Genomic DNA, 22,808 nt, shown 5'->3' with positions numbered 1-22,808 from the left:
CGTCAAAATGATGTACGCTTGCTATCTAGGTATTTGAATGAATTTTTATACAAATTAAGGGGTGAAAATTATTGCACAGATGTGTAGTGGAATATAGATTCATATTTATTCGATAATAATGGATACATTAATTAGATCGACGTGCGATAAATATATGATACATCATATCTCTTTCTCTCTTATTCTATCGCGAAAGAAATAGTAACCTGAAGTGGTAGGAGTTTTACAGTTTCAAGAATTTCAATCTCGTACCGCGTAAATCTCCTCTCGATTGTTTCCGACTGAAACAGCTGTTTTCGAGAAAAGACTTTTCCGACAGCATATGCAGTAAAGGAGATAAATTAACGAAATGCAACGAGATATCGAAGAGATGACGAAGAAATTTCAACCCTTTCTCTCTCTCTCTCTCTCGCTAATTTAATACCGCGTTACACAAGTGACCATAACTTAATATTTTAATATATTCTACACGTTATATCCAACAATAATGAAAATTAAATAAAGATATATTCCTGTCGATTACAACTCTCTTTTGCATCTCAAAATTCCGAGTGCTATTATTTAATACAGACTCGCGTAATTTAAAATCTGAGAGCACGGTGGGTTATCTTTGCGCTGCCCTTGCAAGGTTTCCCTTGTGGACTAGATTCGTTACGAAACGCTACACTTTATCGATACTTATCGTTAAACATTTAATAATTAATTGATACAGTTAGAGCGCGTACGTTCTTCCGTATACATTTATCGGTAAAGTTTACGTAGTAATTATACGTTTGTTAATAACTGGAAAAACTGCAAAACGAGGTTTCGAGAAACAATCTCCGAGTTCATCATTATTTACGTTAATATAATTGCTTTTACAAAAATCAATATTAAGTTTCGCTCTGCGAAATAAATCGCGTAATCTTTCACAATTGATTTTTGTACATTATTTTTCCACTATGTCTCCGAGAATATTCATAACCTTTGTTAAATATTAAACAAAAATTGTAAATTCATTAATATCTTCAACAACACTGTGAAAGACTCTCGATTAAAGGGGATGGACAAAAATTCCATCGAAGAATTGTGCTGATATGTTAACAATCTAAAAGAAAAAAAGAATAATAAACATGCTCGCAAGTCAAGTCCTTGAGTTTAAAGATTAAAACTCGAAAATTTGGGAAAAGAAATCAACGCGACAAAATTCAAGACAGCTTCGTGTCGACTCCTTTTCGTTTCCTTATATTAACGTTCGCTCCTAGAATCAATTAGCTACTTATCCGTTTACGTGCATTATCTGCTAACAATATCGTTGCCGTACTTGTCCGAGACTCGCTGGGACGTGGCGTTCCTGAAGAGACTCAGGAACTCGAAGACGATGCCGTTGGTCCATCCGAAGCCCTCCTGGACGTTGTACTCGCCGCCGCCGCCACCCTCGCCTGGATGTATCGCGTTGTACTAAAATTAAAAGACTAATTACTCACTCCCCGAGTCACAAAGTCGCGTCCCCGTCGAAAGTAATTAAGGTCTTAAGATCCGTCATCGTTCTCACGACGACGACGACGGTTTTCCACCCGCGGCAGCGAGTTAATTCCTCGGCGCGGAATGCTTATCCCATGCGGAAATCTAATTTCGTACGATCGAGAGAACTTGGATGAACTTTCGTCAGTTAGTTAAACGCCTGTACGTCTGGATCCGCGAGCGAGCGATCGCGCAAAAGTGCGAAATATTTTCGACACTAATTCGTCTCTTCCTCTTTCTATTATAATTTTCGCAAGGTGCAGTTTATTTAAATTTTATGCACAAGCTGTTAGCTTAGATTTATCAACTATCGTTTTCTTTTCCAAGGGAATTTCTAATTTCCAGCATCGAGAAGAGGATCGGTGCGCACCAGTTTTTGAATTAAAAACCAATGAAGAGAATCTTCGCGTGCATCATTGAAATTATTAACACGAGATAGAGATAACAAGATGCAATATTATATATTCAATTTTAAGAACAAATATTTAGCTTCTTAGAATTTTTATTTCTTTCCAAAGAGAATTTTTAACCACCAATTTTCGAAATTAAATCCAACGAAGAATCTCGCGAATCGTTGAAACTAAAATAACACAGATAAATAATAACGAAAGATACGATTTTACATTTAATTTTAAGAGCGAATATTTAGCTTCTCAGCAATCTTTACACATTTTACCCATTTGAGAGAAAATGATACGACGAGATTTGGAGAGTCGTAACGAGAGATTTTAATAGACCGATAGCGGGACGCGAAAATATGGAGGGAGAGACGTATTTATTTTCATTAACTTCATATCGATGATAAATCATCGGCCGGACTGTCGAAGGCGCGCGGTTGACGTTGTTATAACAATTTCCGATCTGGAAGCGATACGATATAAATCGGGTACGAGGGGGTGAGAGGGGAAGGGGGATGAAATACTCTTCGTTATTCCATCGGTTCTCTTCCGGACGGACGACGAACGAGACAATAACAGGATATTATACCCCCGTATGGCGAATCCTATACCCTTGTTCGTGACAATGCGAATTTTTAAATTGTTACTAACCGGACTTATCGGACACGTCTGACAAAATGCCAGAAAGAAAACGATTTTTATATAAGTTTACTAACTTGTTCATTTTACGGAAGCTATATTATAAAAAATAACGTTATAAAAACGAGTTGCATTATATAAAGAAAAATAGAAACGTTCGAAAAAAAAAGAAAATATTTGTCGCAAATTTTTGACACAAAAGCAAACAATCTACTTTCTGTGTTTCGATAAACATTTTTAATTGCATTATACATTATTTAAAAGAAACATAGAAATGTTTGAAGAAAAGAGAAAATATTTGTCACAAATATTTGACACATAAGGCAAATAGTCTATTTACTCTCTGTGTATCGATGATAATTTTAAATTTTCATGATTTTTTTTGAAGTCGCGGCTGCTCGATTTTTTCGTGAAAATAATGTTTTTGAGAATTTCGTTACCACATGTTAGAACGTCGCGTATATTTTGTATACACAAGTATTTTTTTGTTAAAAGCACCGGATGGTAAACGAATAACAAGTCGCGATAAATCGGCGATGTCAGTGCATCGTCGATGCATTCATGTTGATCCAAATTTAAGCCGATGCCGGGCTTACCGAGTTAAAGAAATGCGTTAACGCATGCGTGTGCGTATATACATACATATGTATGTGTGTATCTACAATTGTAGATCCACAATTGTGAATGTCGCATTTTATACGTGACTATGATATATTCCCTTTACTGTCGAATGTGCGTAGAACGAAATCGTTCTTTCGTAAAACGATAAATAAATATGTGACATTTATTTGTGCGTAACATTAAATTGGAATAATAAAATAACCGCTTTTCTCTATTAAATGAGAGTGATTTTATATATAAAAAAATAATAATTAACCAAAATTTTAAAATCGCGAAAAATATAAACTTCCGAAAAGGATTGATATAAATTTTTTTCACGGCATCGATATGACACTTATTATTACGCGTTCTTGAGTACAAACGGAGGTGCAATAAAAATGTATTGCCCAACTCAAGATACAAACACACACATACACACATATACACATACATTCTTTTTCTCACAACAATCTTGTCGCAAAGCAAAGTATTCTGAAAGGGAAGGAATACATGGCAGATTGCGAGAAACTAGTGTAAATATATAGAGTGTTTCAAACATTACGATTACAGGTTTTACTTAATTTACAGAGCCAATTTTTCATCGAAAAAATCATTAATACATTATACTTGTTCGTAATATATAATTCTGTAATTCTATAGAAAATTAAATGTAAAACTTACAGTTAAATATAAAATTAAATGTTAAATCGAAATTAAATGTAAAATTTGATAGAAAATTAATATTCGCTTAAGTTTGCTTTTCTTCGTGTTGACTAGAATTTTATCTCTTTCTATTTTGTCGCGAAATGTATTTACCCGACGCTCTATATATTCGTAATAAAGCAGCCTATTCCCCGACGACGTGAACCAGAAATTAACTGAAATAAATTGTTCCAGCTTATTCGAACGGGAAAAAAACATGGTGCTTTAAAGCGCGTAAACTTAATAATTAATATTCCGGACCAGTTACTCCGTCAGCCGTATATTAGATTATGAAATTAGAGAGGAGGAGGAGGAGGAGGAGAAAAAAAAGAGATGTAATTTTCAGCGTACTTGGAAATAAATGAATTTCTTTGCATGCCATCATTCATGCTCGATGAAATAAGTTTGAAAAGCGTGGCACGAGCACTTTTTCCTTTAGCTTCTCCTTCATTAGTAAATGGCCGTGCGATCTAATCTAAAGTTCTCACGATAAAAGTGCTCTCTATGCGTTGTATATGTCTGTCGCATTAAACTTAAAAAGGAATTATTTATTAATTCAGAGCTGATGGCAGAGTTCACGTTGTGCTTTATAAGCTTAATTCTGTCGAAAGCGTAAAAAGTTTGTTTATTCCGCAGAGTCCATTTCCGAGTGCGCCGCGAAAAACAAGAGAGACATACACGAGAATATCCTAGCTTCTGACATAACAACGTGCACGCGGTAACAGAATATAATCTAATGTGGTTAGTCCAGAGATTTACTTGTCAACGTTATAATCAACTAACAGATACAAATCCGTGGATTAAGCTTCATGAATGACGTCGCTTTGTTAAAAATAAATAATAATCTTTTTTTTCGGGGAGAAATCAAGACCCCAAGATCGCTCTTGGACGTCGACAAATGACGCACGCAAGGAGAATATAATTTCAATTTGTCAATGCGAGCAATTTCCTCTCGCCCGTGAGAGACGAACGTATCTCTGACAGAGAGAAAGAGAGAGACCTGGACATCCTCTCCCTTCTCATTTTCACAGGACAAGGCGAACGAAAGAAACCTTGATTGAATCGATCGAGTATGTTTGTTCAGCGAGATGGACCGGCTATTTTCTGCGAGAGCTCGTTACTGATACTCCGGGTATCAACGCGACGTGATTCGTGCAAAGTTTCCAGGCACGCCGTGTATTTCATCATCCCTCTCTCGCTCTCTCTACATTGTTCATATAATTATTACAATCTCACAATTTACCCGTTAAAATAGTTTCATATAATTATTACAATCTCAAAATTTACCCGTTAAAATAGTTTCATTAATCCCGAACACTATTATTAATATAATGTCTCTCTTTCATACGCATTCATAAATATATTTAATATCTTAAATATGAACACAAAAAAGTCGATTTTTGTTAATAAAAATGTCGAAAAAAGTAGCGTCATTTTTTATATTACAAAATTTATTTTAAATAAATTGTCGCAAAGAGACATTTTTTTTTAGATAATGTTAATAAAACTTTTGGAAAAGTACTCGCAATCGATTTACGTTAATTTGAATGCTAAAAGTTATGAAAAGGTTACGCAACACAAACGTGAAAATTGTCCGCAGGGCTCCAAGTTAAATTCGCGATAATTTAATAATTTAATACAAACCGACTTTGTGTTGTAAAAAATATATTGAATATAATTAACAAAGAGTTCAATGAAAAAATAAACATTTCCATATTTACAAACGCGCGTGTTGAAAAAAATAGTATATAATTTAAAGGAAAAAAAAAGAAGAGAGAGAAAGCTTTCTCTCCCCCTTCTACACCTCGATACAGACTATTACGTATACTACTGCCTTGTCAATATGCATGAGCGCGTCGTCGACATTTTTCTTCCTTCTGAGAGAGAAAGAGAGACGGGGAATAAAGGAGAGAAAGAGACGAACCTAATGTAATACAACATACTTTCTCTCAATGTGCCTACCGTGCTCCTAATCGTAACGTTCAGGACGCACGGGAGCGTCCTGAATCTCTTCTCCTCTCCTCTTTTCACCCCCCGAAGGATGGTGTAACAAAACAAGACAGATTAGAGCGAGCTGTACAACACCGGACGTATTTCCCGAAGGCTTTTCGATCCCTCTCTTTTTTTCCCTTCTCGTTTTTATCTACGTTCCAGTGGATTCGTGGAACGACGAAAGGAAACAAGGGAGGTCACCCTCGAGCACATTAGATGAGCAATTATCTCTTTCCGTAGTCGAAATCAGAGAGTATTTTCCAAAATACGTATCTCATCGAGTTTTCATATCGGGGGAAAAAAAAGCAGAGAGAAAATATATAGCGGCCCCGCGTCGCTCTTCCGAAAATGAAAATGTTTGCTCCGATAAACAGCATTAAATCGCATTGATATGTTACACTTTTTAATTTTGATATCAGTGAGGTGTATTGATATTTGGACATCAATTGGAAATATTAGCACGAAAAAAAAACGAAAATAAAAAATACATTACGAAAAAAAAATGATAAATTGAAATTGAAACATAATATTAAATATCAACATTATTTTTTTTTCTTTAAATTTGATAGGAAAATATCGATCTAACAAATCGCAAGATAAAAGTATGTTACTTTTATATATAATTTTATAATAAAATTTTAATCACGCACACTTATTGTCCCAAAATTACCCTTGAGAAGACTAACTCGAATTATACGTAGGGCTATTTCGTTAAAAGACTCGGTACATAAACCCATACATTCTAACAAGTATATGTGTGTGTGCGTATATGTAGGACATGTGCCGAAAACTTGTCAGCGAGAAACATCTGTCCTTAATCTGTTACTTTTCCAGTCAACGGAGCGGTTCACGAATAAATAGGGTAGAGTTTCTTATTTATAGGTAAGAACAGGGTCTTGGCTAACGCAAGAAAGACAGACTCACCTTCTCGAACATCTTGCCGTATTCATCGTAACCGATATAATTCGATTCGAGCCATCTGTCGGCCAGGATCTTGGCCAGATCCTTCGCTTCTTTCACCCCCGTTCGATAGAGACCAAGAACCAAAAAGGATTGCAAAGGCGGCCATGCGTTAGGGAAGTCCCATTGTTCGCCGGTGTAGTTCATGGAAGTTGGTGTGCCACCTGCAACGAAAGACAAGTAAATTGTTTCCTGCACCATTGTCTCTCCGAGGGAGAGCTCGATATCGCTTCCTGATTAGAGACAATCGAACCGGGGAGATTACACAAATGGAGAATCCCTATACACAAAGTTGTGCCCTTCGTGTGAAGATGTTTTGATCCCTCGCAATAACGATTAATTTCTATGTATCTTTTTTCTTTCATAATCTAAACGCGAATTTCATTTCTAGAATTTGTGACAAACCCATGTAGGATATATGATTACGTGGAAAGCATAATTTTTTATTGCATTAAAACAAATTGCAGTTTCATCCGCCGTGCGTTAGTAATTGAATAAGTAAAAACTAACCCCGGGACATTGCGTGTTTGAGATTAAAGCATTCATCGACGAATTATACTAAATATGTCATTTATAAAGAGAATAAGAGAGAGAGAGAGAGAAAGTGTTCTAATTTACTGGAATTCTTTTCATCGAAAATTCTCGCGAGTCCTTTGATCAATTTGAAGTCGATGTTTCCTTAATGAAAATTTGATCGACTCGCAATCAATCTCAATGCACTCGATAAAGTATAATTGATCGCTCCTTTTTATCATTAAATGTAAGGTAAAAAATTGAAAATTCTTTAATTAAATTAGCCCCTGATTAAATAGTTTTATAAAAATGTTCAACATACATTAACAACTTTTCTTAAAGAGGAGTGACGTTACTATTATTTTACGAAAAAAATATCTCATACATTAATATTCGGAACAAATTCTAAACTGTCCAAACTTTCCGAGAAATTAAAAGTATCGCGCGCACGTTGGAGATAAATCGCGATATTTTTACTTGGTTCATCGATATGTCAATATCGGAGGATAACGGCATTTATATTCGCGGAAAAATTCTCCTCGCGAACTTTTGCTTGTCGTTGGCAGTCACAGAAATCCGAGATTGAGATTATTTTCTAGGAATTCGTGCAACTTTTCCCCGACTGCGTAGTCAGTCATTGATAAATCGCGGAATTTCACCCTGTTCCCCTGCCTGACGCACAGCTGGAGGATCTCCCTCGATCTAGGACGATTTTCTCCCCTTCTCCGAGTTACCCCATTATCGCGAATAATAACGCTTCACTCGCAAACACTCGCGGACTCGCCAAAGCTGTCTGTTGTCACGAACGCACTTATGGAACTGCGTAGAAGCCATTACTTGTAAGATGGCAAAATACATACATACAGAGCTCTCCTCTCACAAGCTTGTGTAAATTATTTATTTGCGAAAGGCAAGATTTGCATCAGGTGTTACGAGACTCTGTGCATGCTTGACGACGGGACACGCTCGAAATTCTTTGCCCGGGGTTAATACTTTATATTCTATTAAGAACTGAATTCATCCCGTCGCTTCCGTGAAGTTGTAAATTGGGGTGACGTAATAAACATTGATTGTTATTCGCGAATTTCGCGCAATTGCTATTAATGAGAATTTATATGCGCGCGATTACGCAGAACTCCAATTTGTGCTTGAGATAATTCATCAGTAGCATTCCTAAAATTCTCTCCGATCCGATTCCCTGTATTATAGAACAGGTTGAATACATAGTTTGGTATTTGAATTCGCGATATTCAATATGCATCCGGTGGATATAGTATATGTAATTCATCTCGGTTTCTCTTTGAAGAGAAAGTTAATCGGGGAAATTATGTTTACCCTGATCCCTCTGAAGTGACTCGGCAAAAACAGAATGCACCGAGCGAGCTTTGGAAAAGAAAATGGAAGATAAACGATCTTCGCGCAGGAACGCACTGTATATATCTTCTCAGAGAAAAGGGGGAAGCGGAAGTGGGATTAACCCGTATATCCTGTTCACACGGTTGCGTTTTCATCGATCGTCAGTTAACGGACCGTCCAACTTTTGAACTTTTCGATTCTATGCGCGTTACTTTTATTTCACTTATTTTGCCGTCTCTCTGTTGCTATTTGTTTATTTTATTTCGGTTACTTCGAGGGGATGAAAAGCGTTCGGATGGAATAAAAGCGAACGGTAGACTTAAACGGAACAAAATTCCGAAGAGGAAACTCGATGCGCGAGTATTTTAAATTAGCACTTGTTCGGATTTTTTCAATACGACGATAAAATGAAATGTTTTAGCTCCTGACATGCAACAAACAAAAAATCAAATCGAATCAAATCAAATCGTAAACAAAAGATCAAATCGATCGACATTTTGCACGAGGAAGCAAAAATATATATTTATATTAATATTATATAATTAAAGGAGACGAAAATATATACTCATCTATTTTTAATTATCAGAAATTGGCTCGAAGTGGAAATAAAATGTAATTATAATTTTAATTAATAATAATTTTAATAAATAGTGCCTATTAATTATGAAATTTTTATTTGCGGATTTATATCGCACTTGATTAGCTTATTAGCCCTTATTATTATTTATAATGAATATATATTTGGCGTAATATTTCACGCGTAAAAGAAAAAGGGATATTTCATCCCCTCTAAAAAAGGTGCCGGAAAAACAACCGATCGTTCTCACGATGAAGTCGTTTCTCGACGCGATCGATGGAAACTTACCAAAATACGAATCGACCTGGTTTCTTTTGAGGTAAGAAATAGCCTTCAGGGCATAATCGGTGCTTTTATTCCGATTGTAGCTCATTGTGTATAACGGCGACAAATTCGAGGGATAGAACGTATTTCTGGATCGTTTATTTCTCGTGTCATAATCGAGCCAGATTCCCTCAGCCTCGTTCCACAGGACGTTGTTGATGGCAGCTTGAAAGTCCATGGCAATCTTGGTGTAACGCCAGGTCTTCTGGAATGAGAAAAGGGAAGAGAGGAAGGGGGTTGAAACAGCGAGAGAGAGATAGATAGAGAATATATTATGTAACGCAACTGATAATGATGTCGGACCAGACAATAATATTATATCACAATCTCGCGAATCAGTATCTGACAAGGGAGATGATTTCTCTCGCGAAATTCGATAACATTATCGAAATTACCATTTACAATAGTCGACTGACTAGTATATTTCCGTCTCTCACACTCTTTATATATAACATTTATGACGAGAAACGCGGAGGAGACTCATTAATAATCGTTATACGTGATAATTAAGGATCGTGTCGCGTTAGTCCTTTATTCGTCGGATAATATTATCTCGCTTTGCAAGGGACATAGGAGCGATGAATACGGTGTCGTGCGATGCTGACGGGGGGTTGATTGTTACATACGCGCGTTTGCGGAGCAATCCAAACGGAAGGACCGAGTTTAGCGAAAGGCTTACCTTGAGGTTGCCCAGGATACTGTGAAAGCGAGCGAGCAGCCGGGCGTTTCGCTGCAGTATCGCGTTCAAATCGACGGGTATGATGTCGCTGGTCGAGGCGTTGATGAGACTGAGATTGCCGTTTCCGTCAGTCCGTATGCACCATCTGTAGGAAAAGTCCCAGCCGCTCTCGGCCGCGGCTTTCAAGTCGTTGTAAAGGACGCCTCGTTCTTGCTCCGGCAATTGCTGGGCCAACTGGTAATCCTCCCTACGGGACGTACACACGTATACGAGTTCTTAGACACCCGTTATAATTAACGGCGCACCCCGGTGATCGATGCAACTGTCGTATATAGATACTTTACGAAGAAAAATGATGACGGACCGAGCGTCGTGTTACACGTTACGTGGACGTTCAATGTGGAAGGAAAAAAAAAAAAAGATCGCGATTTCCTCTCTCGAATTCTGCGAAAATTAATGTTTTTAGTTGTGTGAAATAATAAATTGAAAAGGCTCTGATATATAGATATAAAATCAGGATTGAATATGAAAAGGGCTAAGAAGAGAGAGTCAAATATTAGGCGCAACAGATTTTTTTTAAATTCCTCTTTAATTATTCTGAATAAAATAATTAAAATCTGCGCCTTTTCATACTTGATCTTATATATCAGAGCTTTTCATTATTTTACTTAATTTAAAACTTTAAATTTTTTAAATTTCTCTTTAATTATTTTGAACAAAATAATTGAAGAGGAATTTAAAAATCACTTCATTGTGCCTAATATCCGCGTCCTTTTCATACCTAATATCCGCGTCCTTTTCATATCTTATATTTAAGAGTTAAGTTTCTCTTTAAAACTAAAAACTTAAAATTTTGAGTTAAAAATTTGAAGTTGAAATTTTCCTCGGGGACATTACGTCGAAAGTGGGTAATAGCTGAATTCGCGTCCGTAAATTCCCAATATAGAAGCAATCGTAAAATGAAGAGAACGATTAGATATCAATTCTCTCGAGCATTTCGACAGTTGTATCGATCGTCCAGAAAATGTCCCGCGCAACCACGTTTCCTATCCATCGAAAAGGGAGGCTTACTTGTAACTCTCCGGTCGCGGACCATTGCTGTTTGTCACGTAACGGGCCATCCTATAAGTCTTGCCATTCTTGATTACGTTTACCATCTTCCACTTTTGCCAGTACTCGAATTCCGATTCGAGAATGGCGATATTTCGCTTCAGAAATTCATAATCCTTCGTGTAGTCGTAATATTTCGCGACCTAAAAGAGATGGTTTGTGTGAGACCAGAAAATGAAACTATAGGAATTCCTCTAGAGAGACCGTTTAAAGGAAAGAGAGAAGATATTTCGTGTACAAAGGGATTTGCCCCCATTGACACGATCTCTGTACAAAGTGCAACTAATTCAGAGACAGGAGGAAGGAATGCGCTTTGTACTCGAAAGACGTCATACTTACCATAGGTATCAACAGAGGCGGTTGGCTACGCGACAAGTAATAAACTCTACCGCCGTTCGGAACGAAACCGTATCTCTCCACCATGGAAAGAAAATTCTCGATTATTCCCTTAACAGTGACGGGCATGTCGCATAATAAGAGTCCCTCGATTATCCAGTAGCTGTCCCAATAATAAAATTCTGCAGCACAATTTAATTTTTTTCAGTGTGCGCAAACTTGCTTCTTTCCTCTTTCTTATTTTTTTTATATACATTATTCTCAATAAAACTTTTTACAATATAATCGATTAAAAAATTAAACTCCTAATATTCGTCTTTATTTTTACGATGAGTCCGAGAAAGCTCAGGGTCTCGTCATCTCCGCGATAGTTTTTTAAGCGTCCACATTTACAAAAAGAAAGAATCAAAGAGACAGAAAGAAAGTTCGCGTATACCAAATATCATAAAAATTATTATCCCTTCTTGACTCTTGGCAATGCAAACACATAAAAGTACATAAACGACTTCTCGCTACTGCCAACGTAAACACATAAAAATAAGTAGTCGCAAAAATGTCAACCTTACCGCCATCAAGCGACTCTGCGAATATAACTGTTTTCAAAGTTTGCAAAGAGAGAGAATAGAATTTTTAGGGAGTCGTTTACGCAATATCCGACTCGAGATAAAAGGGTACTCGTATATATAAAAGAATACAGCCAGACGCTTTCAAGATCCGTTAAAATTTAGCAGCAATAAGAGGATTTGCTTTTTTAAAGATACGTAAATGAGGATTAGCTAGATATTCATTTGCCTTGACAGAGACCGAGATGTTCAACAAGTAGAAAAAAAATGGCACGTGCGTTGACTTTAAAAAGTTAAAAGTTGAAAAAATAAAATTTCTCTCGCGACGATGTCACCTTTGAATCGTCCTCCGGGAACGATGAAACTGTTATTCACGTAAATCAGGCTGTGCCGTTGCGGGTTGATCACCACGTCGTCCCTTATCTTTCTCGCCAGGGTTTTCCAAATATAATTCAAACGTTTCGCCCACTCGCGATATATCGGATCTGTGATGGATTTCAGAAAATCCGGGTTCTCCTTCCAATCCGACAACGTCGAGTTAACCAGTTCATCTTGCATAGCAAAGTTCTCGGCGACGAACGCAGCCACCGCAGTGCGATTAGGTGAGTTGTTGGTCGCCTTCATTAAGGCATTGAAACTAGGACAGACAGGCGAATCGATTCCGAATTTATTGGTTTTTCAAAGTTCGTTTAACGAAGAAAAAAATTTTGCGATTTTAAAATACAAAAAGTAAGATAAAAGAAATATTATTTCTTTTTCCTCTTCTCTACACATTATTACCAACAAGCTTTTAATTCGATAAACATACAATATCGAAGCTTATCATCTTCGAAAAATTTATATTAATTTTAATGCATTTTGCGTTGCTCGGCAAAGCATGATATTTATCATCCATCATTCAAACACGTGTTATCTCGCTAATGGAAAGCTCATGATTCATATATGATAGGGAATTTCTGATAATTGATAAAATAGTGCAAATAATACGTTTTACCATTACTAATAACAAGAAATACCTGACCTTATCGGATTCTCATTCGTTTTTCCGATATTTGTTCAACTGTTACATAATATCATCGAAATTATCAGTTTATGTAACGCATTTGCAGAAACACGTCTGTGCACGCGAATTCGATAATTTCTCAAGTGGTACCATTTTCTAGAAAATAATTCCAACGCGCATATTCACGTTTCTCACGCTCGTTATCGACGCCAACGCGAACGGAATATAAAGTTCTTCAAGTTCGATCCGAGGGATTCCGTATATAATTCTGCTCTCGATGGTGGAAAGAAATCACAGAAAGGCGAACGAAAGCAAGCGTATAACGTATAACGATGTACGCGAGATGCCGTAAAACGGAAACCATAAATATCTCGACACGGGAAGCGATTTAAAGCGGATGAATGAAGAAAGAGAGAAAAAGAGAGAGAGAGAGAGAGAGTCGCGTGCGATTCAGCGGTCGACAGATTTACTCTCCGGACACGATTCCATTAGAGAAACCAAAGGATTGCCGACTCTTCTTCGTTGACGCGCGTGTAAAATTTCACATGACAGAATCAAAATACTGATTTAATTATACAAGACTCTTCTAATTAAAAAAAAGGCAGCAAGAGCCAGCGTAGTATATAATTAAGTTTAAGAAAATTAAACTTAAAAATAAATTAAATTTAAAAAATTAAACTTCAAAACAAACAAGTACGTTTCCCCCTTTTTGGGGTCATCTTCAACGCAATTAAAGATTGATTTTAAAAAATTAGCATTAGAAATACATGAGTATTGTAGTCAATGAATAAAATGATAAGTAAAAAGTCATTAAACACTCGAGTCTTTTCTCTCTGAAACTGCGCTGGTTCTTACTATCTCTTTTTCTCTCTATTTATTAATTCCACATGATAGTCTACAGAGCTCGAAATCATTTATTAAGCGCAAAATGTTACTGGAAAGTATACAGACGTGTTTAAATTATTAGACTTAAATATTGTACATTTTTATGTTGAAATTACTTTACAGTTATGCTTTTTGCACTTTTTAATAGTCACATTTACTTAAGTTTAATTTATATTTTTTTTTATAAAAGATTGAAGATTTCTTTATAATTTATTGACCTAGCGATTTATTTTTGTACAAACTTGAATAATTGTACATTATGGACATTAATTTATCTTATTTTAATTGAATTACAATTGTTGTTTGACAACGCAAAATGTTTTTTGAACAATTGTCAAAATTTTGAGGTTTGGGAAAGAAAAGTAATTAGTTTAAAAATATTAAAATATAATTTTTGACATTCTGTATATTATAATATATAATTATGGTTATACTTCCTCAAATAAGTTTTTAAAACAGTAATAATGTTTGTGTGTGTGTGAGTCTAATAATCTAAACAAGTCTGTAGATATCGGCATATCTCGCGTTTCGAGTACCATTTTATCGCATCTCTTGTTTACAACAATGGCAGATAAAGATTGATTATCCGAGGAGTGCATTTCTTTCGCGGAATCGAGCTCGACGGACGCGTAAATATAAATAAAATCGACCCGAAGGAAAAGGCATCTTGTCGCGTATATACGAGTATACAAGTATCGATATTGCTCAATTTAAGTTTCAATTTTCCTGTAAATATATCGTAATACATCATGCATGTCATTGAAGTAAAGCTACGCGTATTTGCTCTCAGCTGCCGTGACGCGATTAAGATCCCCTTCATACGAACGACCACGGAATTTGATTACTTACTCGTCTCGTATGAGGCGAGCCTAAAGCGACACCCTTGCGCTCTTCCAATACAAATGACGTGTGTTTACGACCGAAAGATCGAACGTCAAGGGCACGCGAAATTATGGAAACATATCGAGAGACTGATCGACATCTCCCCTAATGATTCTCTTATTTTACTACGATAGTAAGTCTTTGTGATTTTATATATAAAAAGTAGAAAATAACAGAGAGATAGAAAAAGAAAGAAAGAGGAAGAGAGCTTGCAATTAAAATGAATTTAATTATCTGTTGTTGAAATAAACTTAGTTATCTATAAAATAAACTTGATTAACTGTAATATTATAAAAAATTTCTATTTAATTCTCAATACTTTTTTTTCAAATTGATTCAGGTCTTATCTTATCTTGATTGTTGAAAATTATTGCTTGTTTCTTTATATATATATTTTTCTATATTATTTTTTTTATAAAAGAAAGTACATGCACAGTTGGAAAATTTGTGTTTTCCTGTTAAAAACGGTCCCCGTTAAAATTTTTGTGTTAAATATTTAACACATTTATGTGTTAAATTAACATATTGCTGTTGTGTTAATTGAACTCAAATGTTAAATTATTAAAATAACTAAAAAAAAAGTGTAAAAATAACACAATGTGTATTTACTTTTAATTTTACACAATAAATATGTTTGGTATTATTAGTAACAAGATTTATCTGTTAAAATTTACAGAAAAAAATGTTAATTTTATAATATAACTGGAGATGATAAAATGTAAAATTAACAATTTTTTAAGTTAATTTTTACATTCAAACTATGTTAATTTAACACAAAATTTATTTTAAGTTTATTTGAAGTTTGCATTTATTTTATGTTAAAATATTAACACAGTATTCGTGTCATCATTTAACATATCCGTATTATGTTAAATTAACACAAAAATTTCTGTGGACCGTTTGGGATATGTGATATTTGTTAAATTTAATACAAATTTTTCAACTGTGTGTCATTCCAATTAATCGAGATATTTTAAAAATATTAAAGGGAAAAAAAAGATGAACTACATATTTTAAGATTAATTTATACAAGAAGAAACTTCTTTCCCTCTTTCTCTCTTTGCAGCCAATATATTAATATGCAACGCTCCGTTTTAAAGTTTACTTTTTGCTTTATTAAAAATAATAGCAGATCATTTAAACTATAGGGATTACGCGTAGAGCAAAATGTCTGATGGAGCGTCACGAGAGATTAGTGAGAAATTTAAATTACAATATTTGTTCGCTTAAAAGCATGTAAATTTAGAAAATGCATGCAATCATTGAAATTCTTTTTGTATAATATATCCCAGTGAGAAATAATCAGTTAAAAAGATGTCGAATCAATGACTTTTTAATGTAGACGTCTAAAATTTGGTCGATTAAGCGTTTTTGTTCTTCAAATTTAATCTTTTTAAGACGTTTATGAAAACGTCTATTAGCCGCTTAAAAAACGTTTAAAAGATTTCTATTATTAGATTTATTTTAGACTTATTTTTAGTTTATTTCGATAAGATAGAATATAAAAGTTTAAAGTGCACTCGGCAACGAAAGAATGCCTTAACAAATGAATTTACGTGGATATCGATATTTATATACGTAAATTCATTTAAAGCATTTCTCTGATTCTCGAATGTACCTTAAAATTTTATATTCTAAATTTTATATTCTATATTTAAAATGAATAAATTATAAGCATGATTTTAAGAAATAATAAGTTTAATAAAATAGAATTTATGACAATACATATATATATTACTAAACATATATATACATATGAAAGTTTATAGAAAGAGAGCAACAAGTTATACAATATAATGTTTGTAGAATATTATTTTGCTCTCTTCTGAGACGAATTGTAAGAGAAAGAGACGATTATTAACCACGCTCTTTTTTTCTCTATTTTTCTCTCTTATTTCTTCGCGTATCTATTTTTGCTTATATATTATAGCTATATATGTCTATCTAATATTATTGCTTGCAAACTTTGTATGAAAGCTACTGTTCGAAAATATATATAGAACTATATAATATATCATTATATTTTTATTTTGTTTTTTATTTCATTATTTTTAGATAATATTATTAATTATTTAATTGTTATTTATTTTTAAACTGTTTTATATTATGATATAAGTTATAAATTTATAGATAAATATTTCTACGTAATCAATATAGAAAAGAATTTCCGATAATTTTTGATTTGAAAAATAGTTTAAACTGGATTTCAATCATAAACGACATAACCGTCCAATAGTCGTCTTTTCGGCACGTCATTTCTTACTATAATTAGCACTTCGAGAAAAAAAAATTTATTCATCTCTTTTTTGGTACTACATAAATTTATTTAATTGATGTATGACGTTTTAAAAGCAAGATAGAAAATTGAGCGATAAAATCGAATGCATTAAGAAGAATTTGCTTCCAGAAATGTAGAAAAATATTTTAGAATATTTCTATTTTATATAATTCTTTAAGAAACGAAAAGAGAGAGATATTAAGCTTGTTATATTCTTCGATTCGCTTTTTGTAACAAAACGGATATCAACTTACTTGTTCACAGTTACGTCCGGATCGTGAAGTTGGTAGAGATCCACGAAGCTCTTGCTGTCATTAAAAATCCCGGCCAGCTGCACCGTCTTCAGCAGCGGTCCTTCGCAATAAACCTCGCTGAAAATCAATACAACCCTCGCGTGAGGAACGGATGACGGAAAACGGGAAAGTGTAATTAACAAACATCGCGACAATTAGGTCTCGATAAAAATGATTAATCCAATCACGCGCGTTTGTACATAACGATGTTTGTAGTACGTGATAGCAGTGCGTTCGACAGGCGGGCAACAGTTAAATTAACAGATTTTGCGGAACTGTATTTGATACGCAACTGTACCAACAACCGCGTTGGTACAGTAAATAGCGGCAAATTAAAACAGTCATTGAAGCTTCGATAAAAAGAAAACCGCGCATCTCCATCATCCATGAAAATAGATCAACTTGATATTAAAACTCACGCAGCTTCGAAAAAAATGACAGGATCTGTCGCAAATTTAATCAACTAATTTAATATTAAAAGCCGAAGACATTTGATAAATTTTAAGTTCACTCTGTTAAGCTCTCGCATAATATAAAAATCCTCTTTCTTAAAAATGCCAGACGCGTAATAAAGACGCTCTCATCTGTTTATTATATACGCTCTCTTGAAAATAACGTTCTCGTGTACTCTCTGTCTTTCGAGTGGACTGCATATTTAAACGAAATGATATATATATGAATCCCTGACGGTCTGAAATTAAATGCTAAATGATTAACGAAATTGGGACACATAATTTAAATTAATTGTAGAATTATGCGTACGTGAGATGTTGATATTTAATCAAAATATTTAGTCATTTAATATTATCTTAAATATGTTCGAAATTAATTGTATACGAAAATAGTTAGACAGTTCGAGAACGATATATATATTTATTTTATTTTAGAGAAGGCGTAATATTCTTCAAAGTGAAATTAAACCCGAGATATATATTTCAAAAAGAAATCACATCATATTTTATATATAACTCTGATTTATTAAGGAATTTAATAATAAATGAAACGTAAACGTTAACGTGTGGGTAAAAATGTTCAATTACATATCGAAAATATTATTTCTAACAAGCTAATGTTGAAAATAACAAACTTTTTAATGGAACAATATCCTTTCAAGTTTTTTCGCTAATTGTATATAAGAGAGTACCGACTTGAAATTTATATCGTACAATTCGTAGCTAACAAGAGAGATTCCCCCATTCGATCCGGAGCACTCTTGCATCGTCTCTTTTACCCCTTGTTTAGCAAACTTTTTCAATCAACTATCTTAACTTAAAAAATCAAACGTACGTCATATATATTTTCAAACGCGGATGACCAAGGCAAGGAGAGCTTGTCCTGGCCAAGCCGTGAGTGTAGCCGAGTTTAAGGGAGATGACAACTTTAAGACGAACTCGAAGACTGTTATTTTTCCTCGACAGCCACGTCGACATTGACGTCGATCCAATGCGAAATTTCTGCTTCCTGAAACCGACGAGCCATAAAATCAGCTAAGAAAGTTGCATGGCTGAAAAGCGGAACGGGAAGTTACTCTGTGTAATAGTAGTAGCTCGCGAGGCCTATTGTCTTTATGACGAATACAGGATCCTCGGAGCATAATGAAGCTTCTCCGTCCTCGTTTTCCGGCGAGGTAACCAGTCCTCGATACGCAAAGGAATCGCGTTTCATTCTACCCTTCTTCCCTTTCGTCGAAGACTCCCCGATGTACGAAAACCCGAGAAGGAGAATAATAGAATTCATCATCCGAGGATTAATTTCTTATTACCGAAAAGTTGACACAATACCAAACTACGCGAAGTCTTCAATCTCTTTCTCGACGCAGCTTTTGACATCCGCAGAAGATTCTCTCTCTATATCTATCTCTATATACATATATATATTCAATGTTTGAGCAATAAAGATTCGCGACGCGGCAGTATTGAATGCTTCTTATATAAAAGGAGAACCAGACGCTTTTCCATGTCAAAACCGGTTCCTAAAGTGCTTTCCGAAGAGCAAAATGTGATAATCTTTCGTATGGGAGGAAAATAGTTTACATAAAATAATTTTATTCTAAATAATCTGGTACGTTTATATCTTTATGCTTTATACATTTAAAAAATATATAAAATATATATAAAATATGTATAAAATATATATAAAAAAAATAAAAGAAAGAGTAAATGAAGAAATATTAATTTATTCTCCAGATTATTAGGGATGAAAATAGCGTGCACAATTTATCTGACATAAATGCTTCTTTAGAGATACTTGTGCTGTCTTTAATTAAAAAAAGCCAACAATATTTCTTAATCGATTATCCGTTGGTGATTCTCAATTCATCCGACTCGATCGTTTAAAGTAAATAAGAGAAATACTCTATTTTTCACGTCACGCCAGACACACGGCTTATTTTTGCCGTTAATATCATCCGCTTGTTTTTCATTTCAAGTGATTCGTATGAGAAAGTAAACCTTGTCGATACGTCTTAACCCCATCGTCCGTTTAAAGCTGTCCGATGAATCGAACGAGGGCATTTCCTGTCCGTGGCTGCACCATAATGGGATTTTGATGGATTAAAAAAGACGAAGAACCCACAGAGAGAACACTCGAATATATACGCGAAGAGAAATCGAGAGGAAACTGGAAATTCTAAAGAGACACGTTTTCGTAAAACGGACCATTTTCTTCGCCGGGGAAAATAAAACGGACACTTGGCTGTCCTTCCTCAAGTGGACGAGCAAGAACGAAATTTCGGTTGCAAGAGTGCGCATGAAACTTTCATGAAAAGTTCAGAAAGTTTCGCGTTATAGGTTTCGCTCTTGAGACGTCGTTGACATTCCCTTTTTTCGTCGAATTTTTAAATATAAAAAAGATCGCGCAATTTTGTCAAGTGAATTACTAGGATGCTTGGAGATTTATATTCATAAAACACGTGTCTAGAGATTATTACCTATATTGCTCATTTCCCAAATTTTTGCAATTATAATTGCGTCTTGATTGAAGCTATTAGATCGCCATTAAATTGCAAGCGCGATTAATCGACGTTAATGAAACGAGAGGCTACATATTGTCCTTGCCCATCGCGATAAATCTCTTATGAGATAAGCCGCTGATAAACCCATAATCTGCAATACGCGGAAACTTACTCGGAAACTATATATATATATATATATATATCACTTATTCTAGCAAATGCATTCTAGATATGTTGCTGTAAAAATTCACAAAGTCGAATACATATGTAAATAAACGGTTATCGGACTACAGACTGATAAGCCGCTATCATCGCCTCTAAATTTCCGGAATGATTCGTTGATGATTCGCACCGACATGCAACAAAGCATATGTGTATATTTACATGATCGTACAATTAGAATAGAATATGGGGTTAAGATGGATTTTCTCGAGATGTAAAGTGACCTGCATTAATATTACAGTGATCATTAATATTGCTATGTGACTGTCTATTTCTTTATGAATAAAGAAGCAAATGTGCAATTTCTCGACGTGCTTAATCAATGCTTGCATTATCGTATAATTAAGCGAAACTAATCGCTTAATGGGATATATAACTTCTGCCTTTCTCAGTAATAGCCCAAATCGGCTTGGGAAACTCGGGGTAACCAACTTATTCCATAACTGGCGAACGGCAATCGCTATAACCAAGCATGTAACGCGATTATTTTAATTATTCTTGTTCCATTAAACTGTAAAATGAAAAGTAACGAAAGTAATCGGTTTGATTACGCCGAGAGTGACGAGAGAATATATTAGAGAAACAGAAAGAGAGAGAGAGAGAGGAAAGGAGAGAGAAGTGTACAAAGATCAAGAAGTTTTCTTCCTCATTATGCGATAAATATTTCAACAAGAAGTATAAGCATGTCTCTTCGAAACAATGGCGAAAGTTTCACCTGCTATCAATAAAGCGACCTACAGAGATTCACTAAAATAAGTCGAGTGACTACATCAAGATTAATTTACACTGTAAATTCGCTTTGTCATTCAAAAAGATTGCTTCAAGATAGCTTTGAAATAAACTGGATAATATAAGATAAAAGATTTTTTTAATCAAAGATCATTGTGTGAAAGAAGAAAAGTACTAGGATTGATATATACACACTTTTTGTATTTTATATTTGTATTTTTTCCATTTTGAATATCTTTTGAAGAGTGATTAAAAGATATTTTATATACCATATATATTATTATAAAATATATATAAAATATATTATATCTATAACATAATAAAATTAATAGTATAAATATAAAGGAATAATAATACAATAAAAAATAAATTCCCAATTCTCGAGTCCAATTATTATAAAAAAATGTATTATAAAAAAATGTATTAAAAGAGATAAAAACTTGTGATCACACTATTTTACGAAATGGAAACATAAAAAAGACAATCATATCACGAGCGAAGAACGATTCGATCGTAAACTTGATCTTCTTCAATCAACGGAACGGAATGAGGAAGAGCAACAATCGCGCGTTCGCCCCTCGCCGGTGTTATTGTAATATACTTTCACTCACCTGGTACAGAGATCCTTGGGCCCGGAGGAGTCATCAGAGGTGTACCTGATCGAGGCGGCGTCGCTCAGGACGATCGCGAGGCAGAGGACGAAAACGATGAAGGCCATCGTTGCACAGTTCTCGATCGATGTTCGATCTCGCCGAGGAGATTAGGATCCGGACGAGGAGATTCGATCGTGCGCGCGCGAAAAATCGCGAATCGAGTTCTCTCTTCCTGGTGCCCCTGGGACCGGTCGGGGTCTCAGGCGCTATAAGCTAGCGCGAGAACTAGCGATCGGTTATATCTGCGTCGCACGCTTCGCATGTTTGCGCGATAACGCCGAGTGTTCGGCGAGTGGGCACTCTCTCCCCCGATTAGCCGTTCATTACGCGCATCGCGCGCACTATGTAAATTTCGGGCGAACGTCACGCACCACCGCACCGATATTGTACATGTGTGTGTGTGTGTGTGTGAATGAGCGCGTGTTTACCGTTTATCGAACAAAAGAGATAAGTACTGAAGCGAGGTCGATAATAAATAATGTAGATCAAGGAAGTAGGAACGGTTACGATTATCATTAAGACAATATCATTGATCGTATCAAGATTTCACAACACAGGTATATATAGGCGTTCACCCATCCCCTTGAATTAGCAAAAAATTAACATTTTGCTCTTCATTTGAATAAACACTGAAATTTATTTGCACATTTGATATAAA

The 22,808-nt window shown here is 35.0% G+C and overlaps 1 protein-coding gene across 1 annotated transcript; it reads right to left on the bottom strand.

The window, feature by feature from the left end:
• Positions 1–84: 84 nt before the first annotated feature.
• LOC145945453 (trehalase) lies at positions 85–22,434 on the bottom strand. Its single transcript, XM_083054473.1, has 9 exons — positions 22,109–22,434; positions 17,555–17,671; positions 12,588–12,889; positions 11,693–11,871; positions 11,315–11,496; positions 10,244–10,490; positions 9,529–9,769; positions 6,759–6,958; positions 85–1,440 (listed from the first exon to the last, which is right to left on the bottom strand). Exons 1-9 carry the CDS (start codon positions 22,213–22,215, stop codon positions 1,276–1,278), a joined length of 1,740 nt encoding a protein of 579 aa, XP_082910599.1. The 5' UTR covers positions 22,216–22,434; the 3' UTR covers positions 85–1,275.
• Positions 22,435–22,808: the final 374 nt, after the last annotated feature.

This window comes from Prenolepis imparis, unplaced genomic scaffold (assembly GCF_030444845.1).
Source record: "Prenolepis imparis isolate NDT839.2.m4 unplaced genomic scaffold, iyPreImpa1.0 SCAF_14, whole genome shotgun sequence".
NCBI lineage: Eukaryota > Metazoa > Arthropoda > Insecta > Hymenoptera > Formicidae > Prenolepis > Prenolepis imparis.
Note: the sequence above shows the minus strand (reverse complement) of the source record. Positions and strands in the feature narration are given on the sequence as shown.

Coding starts and splice junctions, on each gene's coding strand:
- LOC145945453 (XM_083054473.1), bottom strand. CDS start 22,215: ATGGCCTTCATCGTTTTCGTCCTCTGCCTCGCGATCGTCCTGAGCGAC. Junction 17,672..22,108: donor CCCAAGGATCTCTGTACCAG/GTGAGTGAAAGT, acceptor ATTGATTTTCAG/CGAGGTTTATTGCGAAGGAC. Junction 9,770..10,243: donor GTATCCTGGGCAACCTCAAG/GTAAGCCTTTCG, acceptor TTCTCATTCCAG/AAGACCTGGCGTTACACCAA.